Here is a 10,709-nt window from a genome sequence, read left to right as displayed (position 1 = left end):
TTCCCATGATAACATTGTAGCTGCTGTTATTTCTCTGTCACACAACTATCTTTAATAGAAGACACAAGAAGCTGCAGATGCTGGAACGTGGGGCAACAAACTATCTGCTGGAGGAATTTAGCAGGTCGAACAACACCTATGGTCAGGGAGGAAAAGGGGAAATAACTGTTGACGTTTCAGGCTGAAACCCTCATGCAGCTCCAGAGAGCTCCTGCAGCTGATTGTAACTCTAATAGGATCTGGCTTAGCAACGAGGCCATCCAGTGACTGAACTCATGCCAACTGTCTAGAATTGTAAATGGAAAATATGCATTAAGCCTGAGAAAGATGGACACATATTTCAGTATGAAGGAGATCAGTTTGCACAGACAGAGAGAAATTGATGGCGCAGTTGGCCAACAATTCTTTCAATCTTTTAATTTTGAAATAGACATTGAAGCAAATATTGAAAGGTATATGGTTATATTTGTGTTACAGTTATGACCCAATGATTTTTATCCAGCAAAATCTCTAAATGAATGCATTATGGATCAGTGCAAATTTTAAATTACAGAAGGATCTGTAAGACTCCTCTGGCTTTTGCTAAGTGTAACATCTCTCAAGTTCAGCCTTTTACTTATCTAATGTACTCTACCTTCAAGTGTTGAAGTGCAAATGGACTTCCATCTTGTATCAGATTTTCCATTATTTCTTCCACACTGTTGGTTTTAAACAGCCTGTAAAACAGAATGCATACACTCACAAACCATTGAAAAAAAGGTAAATGATTTATTAGTACTGAGTAGACATGCTACGTGGCCAATTATTTTATCACTACAAATAATCTTGGGAACTTTGCCAACTTGTAACCTTGCCAGCTGTGAATCCGTGAATCACCCTGTAGTGTCAAAATCTCTACACTAAGGTCATAGAAAATTTCAAAAACAATACTAGCATGCATGAGTAGTTAACATAAAGCAAAACAAAATCAAAAAAATCTGAAAATAAAGTCTCCAGATGAGTACTTTATTACAGCAGAAAGAATAGGTTTTCTGATGGTAAATGCAAGGAATTTAAACATGCTATTCTCTCAACATACTCAGAAATTAAATAACTATACTTAGACTCTGCTTGCTGAAGTTCAGACCATAAGGGTTTGGAAGTCAGAATGGTGTGTGCTGTTTGAAAATTAACCCATGTTTGCTCATGATTTTTTTAATACAAGTCTAGTATGTTGCAGATCATTGAAATTACAGATACTTTTAATAATGTTTAAATTTGATCCACAGTCAAACTGCACTAAGTACCGTGAATTCCAGTTAACTGGGAGACAGCGAGATGAGTACGTTTTGGCCAGGTTAAGCAGCTGCCCGTATTAGCTGAAGTTTCTTGGAAATTGTTAGTAAGGTATAAAAAAGACAAACTATCGTTTAACTGAGTAACACATTCTGTATTTCATTTTAAATATATAATAAATTAGAACATGACCAATACCTCTACAGCACTATATAACTGTGTAATAGCACCTAACAGTAATCAACTGAGGAATTCATCTGCTATATTCTTTTGATTGACTGTAAATGAACAAGATCAACGCAGGCACCTAGTGCAGATAACGGACTGCCTTCATACAATGCTTTAGTTGATTGCATTCTCTAAATCTTCATTTTCATTGTAACAATCAAGATGATTGTTGATACCTCCAAATTCTTCATAGTTCCTATCTTGTTGAAGTAGTGAAATCATTTCATTTTCACTCCCAGCTGTTTCTGGCATCTCCAAGTCTGAATGTTTGAAACCATGGTGAGCAACCAGTTCTGAATTACCTTACTGATTATTTCTCACCAAATGTCAATGACAAAAATCACTGCTTTTTGAACATAAACACGCACAACTGACACTATTTAAAAACTGTTTGCTCTAAGCACGATGTAGTGTCTAACAGCCATGCAAGTGCAGACTTCTGAAGCTAGTTAGAAAGTTCAGCAACAGTCTCCTGCCCCAATTAAGCAGCATAATGTCCTAGAAAAACATAGGAAATCCTAGCTATTTTCTCAATTAGTTATTGTTCTTTAAGAGTTGTCCCAAATAAATGGCTGCCCCGGTTAACTGATAGCTTAATTACCACAATACACTATATTCCATTGTGAATTGAGAATTTAGTTCTTACTTTTGATTACTTTTTAAAAAAATATCACAACCCAATTCTTAAAGAAACATGATTGTTTTTTTACTCCCAAATTAGGACTAATGATCCATGCTATTCTAATCACAATCAGCTAATTCAGCAAAAATCAAGAAATAAACCCAGAATTTTCTAGATATCTCATGCTAACAATTCACGGCATCTTAATCAGCCTATAGAAATCTTCCAATATGTCAATCATTTGAGCTCTAATTCAGGCCATTTTAACAGAATGTACCATCATCTCTCATCTAAGCTTTTACACTTTTGGACATGGCAGTTGGGATGAAAGACAATTCCTATCTCCTCAGCACAAAAGCTTAGATAAAGGTATAAAAGGTATCTTTATATAGGTATAAAGATGTTTTTCGCAGCATTAATATTGGGCTTGGGAGCGTCTACATTGCTTCACTGCACCGAGAATCAAACCATTTGCTAGGGGATGGAGAGGGTGTATGTACTAAGAACTGACAAACATGGAAAGGATAAACTCAATTTATCACTAACTCAGTAATGTAATTTTAAAATCTATAACTCTTAAATTATTGATCTGAGCACCCACATGTAAAATCCATCTGTCAGTATTTAATATTAACATTCAGATGACGGACAGAAGAAAGGATCTTGACCTGGAATGTCGACTGTCCATTACTTTCCACAGATGCTGCCTGATCTGCTGAGTTCCTCTATAATTTTGTTTTTAACTCCAAATTCCACATTTGCAGTCTCTTATGTTTTCAGGGCTAACATTTATTAGGAAAGCAGTGCTTGCATAAAGCATTGAATGTACATATATAAAATGATTATTGTCACTAAATTGCTCATGCATTAAATGCTTAATATGCAGAAACTGAATTTACAGTTAACAGGCTTGTTGAATTGTTGGAGCAATGTGAATAATATGTGCCAACTAGGATATTTTCCTTTGTCGATACTAATGCTCCATCCCAGATAGTACAGTACCTATTAATCTTGTCCATGTGATCCGCTAGGGTAAATTTATCATCAGCTTTGCACTGTTAGAAGAAAAAGGGAAAATAAACATCTCCGCTTATTCATCTTTCCATGTCTACACAACTGTTTTAAGTTGATTGTTCATTTAAGTTTGAAGTATCAGAAGATCAATTTACAATAATATCACAAATATTGCTATTTGCAGTACTGCTTGGAATCTGCAGTTTTCTATGAAAAAGAAAATAGCATACCACCAACTATTTATTTTAAACATAATACTTACATATACTGGCAATATTTTTTTCCTAATTTACTTTAGACATACCACATCACTTGCATGGGGTTCTGGAAGATTGTCTCATTGAATCTAGTAAAGGATGGTAGGGTGAAAGGAGGTAGGGGAGGTCCTTAATGAATATTTTGCTTTAGTATTCACTGGGGGAGAGACCTTGAAAATTGTGGGGACAGTGTTAAACAGGCTGATATGCTAGAACATGTCGACATTAAAAAAGAGGATTTGCTGGAATGTTTGAACAATATTAAGATAGATGCGTACTGGGGCTAGACGGGATATAATCCAGGTTGAATTCTTTGAGGAAGTGACAAAACAAATTGATAGAGATAGGTCAAATATGAAGGCAGAATATAGTATTAACGGTAAGACTCTTGGCAGTGTGCAGGATAAGAGGGATCTTGGGGTCCGAGTCCATAGGACACTCAAAGCTGCTGCGCAGGTTGACTCTGTGGTTAAGAAGGCATACGGTGTATTGGCCTTCATCAACCGTGGGATTGAGTTTAAGAGCCGAGAGGTAATGTTACAGCTATATAGGACCCTGGTCAGGCCCCACTTGGAGTACTGTGCTCAGTTCTGGTCACCTAACTACAGGAAGGATGTGAAACCTATAGAAAGGGTACAGAGGAGATTTACAAGGATGTTGCCTGGATTGGGGAGCATGCCTTATGAGAATAGGTTGCGTGAACTCGGACTTTTCTCCTTAGAGCGGTGACCTGATAGAGGTGTATAAGATGATGAGAGGTATTGATTGTGTGGATAGTCAGAGGCTTTTTCCCAGGGCTGAAATGGCTAGCACAAGAGGGCACAGTTTTAAGGTGCTTGGAATTAGGCATAGAAGAGGTCAGGGTTAAGTTTTTTTTTTACACGGTGAGTGTGTGGAATGGGGTGCCAGCGACGGTGGTGAAGGCGGATACGATAGGGTCTTTTAAGAGACTCCTGGATAGGTACATAGAGCTTAGAAAAACAGAGGACTATGGGTAACCTTAGGTAATTTTTGAAGTAAGTACATGTTCAGCACAACACTGTGGGCCAAAGGGCCTGTACTATGCTGTAGATTTTCTATGTTTCTAGTGGATGTGGTGTATATGATTATAGTAAGTGACTGACAAGGATCCCCACAGTAGACTCATTCAGAAAGTCAGGAGGCATGATTTCACAATTAGCTTGCCCACACAAGGTGGTAGTAGATGGAGCATATTCTGCCTGGAGTTCAGTGACCAGTGGTGTTCCTCATGGATCTGTTCTGGGATTCCTGCTCTTTGTGATTTTTATAAATGAATTTGGATGAGGAAAGTGGAAGGGTAGGTTAATAAGTCTGCAGATGTCATGAAGGTAGGTGGTTTTGTGGATAGTGTAGAAGGTTGTTGTAGGTTATAACGGCATTGATAGGATGCAGAGCTGGACTCAGAAGTGGCAGATGGAGTTCAATTCAGAAAAGTGTGGAGTTTATCACCTTTGCATGGTCAATTCTGAAGTCAGAATAAAGGATTAATGGCTGGATTCTTAGCAGTGAGTGGAACAGATCATGGGCTCCACAACCACAGGTCTCTTAAACCTGCTATGCAAGTTGACAGGGTGGTTAAAAAGACGTATGGTGTGTTGGCTTTCATTCATTGAGGGATTGAGCTCAAGAACCATGATGTAATGTTGCAGTTCTACAGAATTCTGGTTAGATCACATTCAGGGTATTATATTCAGTTCTGGTTGCCTCATTATAAGGAGGATGTGGAAGAGAGGGTGCAGAGCAGATTTACCAGAATGCTGCCTAGATTAGAGAGCATGTCTTATGGGCATAGGTTAAACAGGCCAAGGCTATTCTTTCTGAACTACAGGAGAATGAGGGGTGACTTGATAGAGCTGTACAAGATGATAAAGATGTAAATAGAGTTGTCAGCCTTAGACTATGTCCTAGGACTATTATCAGGGGGCATAATTTTAAGGTGATTAGAGGAAAGTATCAGGGTTAGTCCAAGGTAGGTCTTCTACACAGAGGGTGGTGGGTATGTGGAATGGGCTTGTAGGAGTGGTGATGGAGGTAGGTACATGGGACATTTAGAAGACTCTTAGGTAAGCATGTGGAAGGAAAAGTGAAGGCTATGTGAGAGGGAAAGATTAGGTCAATCTTAGAGTAGGTTAAAAGGTCGACACAACATCATGGACTGAAGGGCCTGTAATGTAATGTACTGTTTTATATTTTATGTTTAAACATGTAATTTAACAGCATGGAAGCAACAAGTTTGATCTCAACTGTAGTGAGGCTAATTCATGACATATACGTAGATCACTGTACCTTGAAATGATGTGAATTTAACAGATCTGCAACATCCTCTTTTGAAGGAGACCTTAGAGATACCAAATCTTTCTCCAAAGCTGGAATCTTAAACGAAATTAAACACCAACACCGTTATGAAATAAATGAAGATATATTTCAGATAATTGCTCATTTGTACAATATTGAAAGATTAAATAATAAATTTCACTTGAACTTCAAAATATAGTTTAAATTATATAACCTACTATGGCCTTATTTTGCTGAAGAATCAGTTAATACTTCTTAAGCATGAGTGTAAAAATTCAATAAGAAATTTGATCAGTTCTGACCATTTATTGATTTAGAAAAGGAATGATAGAATGTGTTAATGTCATATGTTCATAATGTATTAAACCAAACCAGATAGTTGTTTAACAATACATTTGTCTCTTAAATTGCTGTTATGGTTCAGACATTGACCATTATCTGCCAGGATAAAATGAAAAATTAGGTTTTTAAATATTCAGGAAAAGTGCTCCACTTTATAAATCTGGTAAAAATTTCTGATTTAGCAGTACAAAATGTATCTAAGAGCTTTTTTTTAAAATCCCATGCATTTCTAATGTACAACTTCTCATGAGGTGGATTCCGAGAAATCTGATGAAGTATTGGAAATGACCTGGCAAATGTCTGTATTTCTAACACAGCATTTTAGCAGTTCAAGTATTGCATTGGGCTATTCGATAAATCCTGCAGAGAGATCTAATGGAAAAATATACTGCACATTGCCTTGTAATTCAATAACATAAAACATACTGTACTAGTCTAGAAATTCTGCATTCCTTGAAAAGCAATATTAAACCACGAGGGACAAATGCCAATATTTGTGGAGTCATGAATTTCAACGGGTCATGTATAATAGATAGTTTTTGAAAACTTAAGCATTAATTTTAGTTTAATTGAGTTGTTTTTTTTGAGGAAATAACTAAGAGGTTTGATGAGAGCAGGATGATAGATATTGTTTATATGGACTTTAGTAAATTATTTGACAAGGTCCCACATGATAGGTTGGCCCAGAGTATTAAGATACATGGGATCCAAAGCGAGCTGGCTAATTGGATCCAAAACTGACTTAGTGATAGGAGACAGAGACAAGTGGTGTCTGTGATATATGGATGTGAATGTAGAGTTATTGTTGGTTAGTCTGCACATGATAGCAAGAAAGGTTGTTGTGGATAGCAAGGAAGATTGTCTGAAGCGGGTTATCCAGTAGATGAAAAGGTGGATAAAATATTGGCCAGTGAATTTAATTCCAAGAAGCACGAGGTGAAGGATTTTGGTAAGTCACATTGGGGTATGACATACACAGCAAATAGCAAAGCACTAAGGGATATTGATGAACAGCAGGAGATGGGATTGAAGTCTGCAGATCCACTTTCAAGCTTGATAGGATGTTGAGGAAGGCATAAGTATACTTTCCTTCATAGGTAGGCTCACAGAATAAAAAATAGACAATAGACAATAGGTGCAGGAGTAGGCCATTCAGTCCTTCGAGCCAGCACCACCACTCACTGTGATCCTGGCTGATCCTCCACAATCAGTACCCTTTTCCTGCCTTCTCCCCATACCCCTTCACTCCGCTATCTTTGAGCTCTATCTAACTCTTTCTTGAAAGAATCCAGAGAATTGGCCTCCACTGCCTTCTGAGGCAGAGCATTCCACAGAACCACAACCCTCTGTGTGAAAAAGTTCTTCCTCAACTCTGTTCTAAATTGTCTACCACTTATTCTTAAACTGTGGCCTCTGGTTCAGGACTCCCCCAACATCGGGAACATGTTTCCTGCCTCTATCATGTCCAATCCCTTAATAATCTTATATGTTTCAATCAGATCCCCTCTCATCCTTCTAAATTCCAGTGTATACAACCCCAGTTGCTCCAATCTTTCAACATATGACAGTCTCGCCATCCTGGGAATTAATCTCGTGAACCTACGCTGCACTCCCTCAATAGCTAGAATGTCCTTCCTCAAATTTGGAGACTAAAGCTGTACACAATATTCCAGGTGTGGTCTCACCAGGGCCCTGTACAACTGCAGAAGGACCTCTTTGCTCCTATACTCAATTCCCTTTCTTATGAAGGCCAGTATGCCATAAGCTTTCTTCAAAGTTGGAATATTACCTTGCAATTTCACTCTCTTACCTTAATCTCCCTACTTGCCCATCACACCCCTCTGGTGCTCTTCTCCCTTCCCCTTCTTCCATGGTCCTCTGCCCTCTCCTTTTAGATTCCCCTTTCTCCAGCGCTTTATCTCTTTCACCAACTAACTTCCCAATTTATTTCACCCCTCCTCCTCTCCCGGTTTCGACTATTACCTGCCACGTTGTACTTCTTCCTCACCTTTCCCCCACCTTCTTACTCTGGCTTCCCCCTTCCTTTCCAGTCCTGATGAAGGGTCTTGGCCCAAAACATTGACTGTTTACAATAGATGCTGCCTGGCCTGTTGAGTTCCTCCAGTATTTTCTGTGTCATATGCAGTTCTGGTCACTACACTATAGGAAGGATGTAGTTGCACTTGAGAGAATGCAGAAGAGATTCACCATGAAGTTACCTAAATTGTGGGACTTAAGTTATGAGGAGTGATTGGTAAGGCTAAGGCCATCTTTCCTGATGCAAAGGAGGTTGAAGAGTGACCAGATAGACCTATAGTTAATTCTGGTTAATTGGTCCATCGTTTAATTGGAGCAGCCACTTATTTTGGACAATTCTGAAAGAACAGAAAATAATTGAGAAAATAGCCAGGATTCCCATTGTTTATGTGGGATATTATGTCACTTAATTGGGACAGCAGACTGCTGCCAAACAGTTTCTAACTAGCGCCAGTCTAATGAACTTGTGTGGCTGATGGACACTACACTGTGATTGGAGAAAGCAGTTTTTAAATAGCGTCTGCTGCATGTGTTTATGTTCAAAAAGCAGTGATTTCATCACTAATAGTGGTGAGAAGTGAGCAGAAGGACAATCTAGAGTAGGTTTGCTCACCGCTCTTTCACTCATTCAGGCTTGCAGATGCCAGAAATGACTGAGTGAAATGATTTCACTAGTTCAACAATTTATGAACTATGAAGAATTTGAAGGTATCAACAATTATCTTGGAAGTTGCAATGAAAATGAAGATTTGTGGGGTGCAATTGTCAAAAGCATTGTATGAAGGCAGTCCATTATCTGCACCAGGCATCTTCGCTAATTTTTATTTACACTCAATCCAAAGAATATGGTAGCATGTTGGTTTTCCATCGTATCTGACGATGACAGTGGAACTTGTGTGGGAGAGTTTTTAAAGTGAAAAAGCCACTATACTGGGAGAGTTTCACTCTCTTGACTTCGAAAGTCCAGGACCAGTGGTACGAGTAGTCGTCACAAACTGAGGTCTTCCTTGGTTGCAGTGGATGACCGTTAGATCTCCCTATTGATCTCATCCCCACAGTCCGCCAGAGCTGACTTCACATCCGAGGATAGGCATTTCCCTATTTCACCGGATACACTCGGCTGGTTTAGCCTGCCTGTCGAATCGGCGTACCAGGATGTGGTTGTATGCAAACAGCTACTTGGAGCCACAGTTGAGAGCTGAATGTCTGGTGGGGGACCAAAGGTGAGTGAGCTGCCCCTGAATGTACACAAGCCCCTTTACCAGAGGAGCTACCGCTCCCATGGTAGTGTACACTGGACGAATTCCTCCATCAGTAACAATTAGAAACTAATACAGTTTAGTAGTATTATGGTAGCACTGGTAGTGTTCTAACTTGTTTTGTACTTCTTTTAAATACATAATTGGTTACTCAGCTAAGCAGTATTTTTTTATACCTTTTAATCTATTTTCATGAAACTTTGGTTAATTGGAACAGCCACTTAATTGGGCCAAAATGTACTGGTTCCGATGTGTACCAATTGACCAGAATCCACTGTATATAAAATTATTAGAGACACCAAGTAGAAGTCAGAATCTTTTCTCTCTGGTAGAGGTATCAATAACAATACTGCCTGGGCTTCAAGTATGAGGGAGATGCTTTAAAGACCTGAGGGAACTTTGCCTCCAAACCCCAAACCTCACCCACCCACTAAACAAAGAGTAGGAAATATCTGGAAGAAGTGGTGGAGTCAGATACATTCACAATGTTTAAGATCCTGAAAAAGAAGCATAGAAGGATATGGACCTAATGCAGGTAAATGGGATTTGGGCAGACGGCCAAAAATATTAGCATTGCTGAAGGGCCCACTTCTGTGCTATACGACTAATACTCTATGGGTCAAGACTCTTTTATAACTGGTTGTGGTTAGGGAGGTAGGTGCATGTGTTTTGGGTGCATCTTATGGAGGTGGGGTATTTGTGAGTGCCTGTGGAGGCAATCAAAGGAAGCGTTGGACCTGTAGGTCATTTAGAAAAGAGACATCAGGAATCAGATACCTGGTCAGGTCTAAAACACAATGGAAGAGAGGACCATCGGAGACATCACTAGGGGACAGACCAACATTGCCAGCAAGAAGGGTAGTGGGGCAGAAGGAACATTATAAAAACTTGATCTGCTTGATTGAAGACTGTTGCCACAGACTCTCTGGCCAAGGACCTAGGAAGTTCAGTGCCCTTTAATGAATGCAAAAGCAGACCATAGCTCTCCAAGTCAACCCTGCGTTACTGAAGAACCTTGCATAAGAGAAGTCAAAATGTATGATATCACAAATCAGTCCGCAATGCATAATGGACCTGCATTAAAATCTGGAAGCGTGCAAGCTCTGAGTTAAAGGTCCTATTGTACTTGGCAGTTGAATTTTACATTGAATTCCTTTGTGCAGCACAAAAATAGTGTTTCTAACATACTACATGTTAAAATAATGCTTGACATCTCTAATCATTAACTTGGAGAATTTTCTACCCATGATCAGAAAAGTTGCCTTTGAATATTAATTTTTTCTTCCCCTGAATTAGATTATTTTCTTGACAGGCCACATCCTAGCTGACAGAGTCAATAAGCAGCCAGTTCCTTGATGT

The 10,709-nt window shown here is 39.0% G+C and overlaps 1 protein-coding gene across 1 annotated transcript in view; it reads right to left on the bottom strand.

Annotated features, from left to right (window-relative positions):
- Positions 1-10,709, bottom strand: part of hibch (3-hydroxyisobutyryl-CoA hydrolase) — a 132,355-nt gene that overhangs the window by 14,079 nt on the left and 107,567 nt on the right. The window contains exons 9-11 of the mRNA XM_072261686.1: positions 5,704-5,790; positions 3,128-3,180; positions 635-716 (exon numbers count right to left, since the gene is read on the bottom strand). Of these exons, the coding sequence (XP_072117787.1) occupies positions 635-716; positions 3,128-3,180; positions 5,704-5,790 (222 nt within the window). The remainder of the gene's footprint in view (positions 1-634; positions 717-3,127; positions 3,181-5,703; positions 5,791-10,709) is intronic.

Source organism: Mobula birostris, chromosome 6 (assembly GCF_030028105.1).
Source record: "Mobula birostris isolate sMobBir1 chromosome 6, sMobBir1.hap1, whole genome shotgun sequence".
Classification (NCBI taxonomy): Eukaryota; Metazoa; Chordata; class Chondrichthyes; order Myliobatiformes; family Myliobatidae; genus Mobula; species Mobula birostris.
Note: the sequence above shows the minus strand (reverse complement) of the source record. Positions and strands in the feature narration are given on the sequence as shown.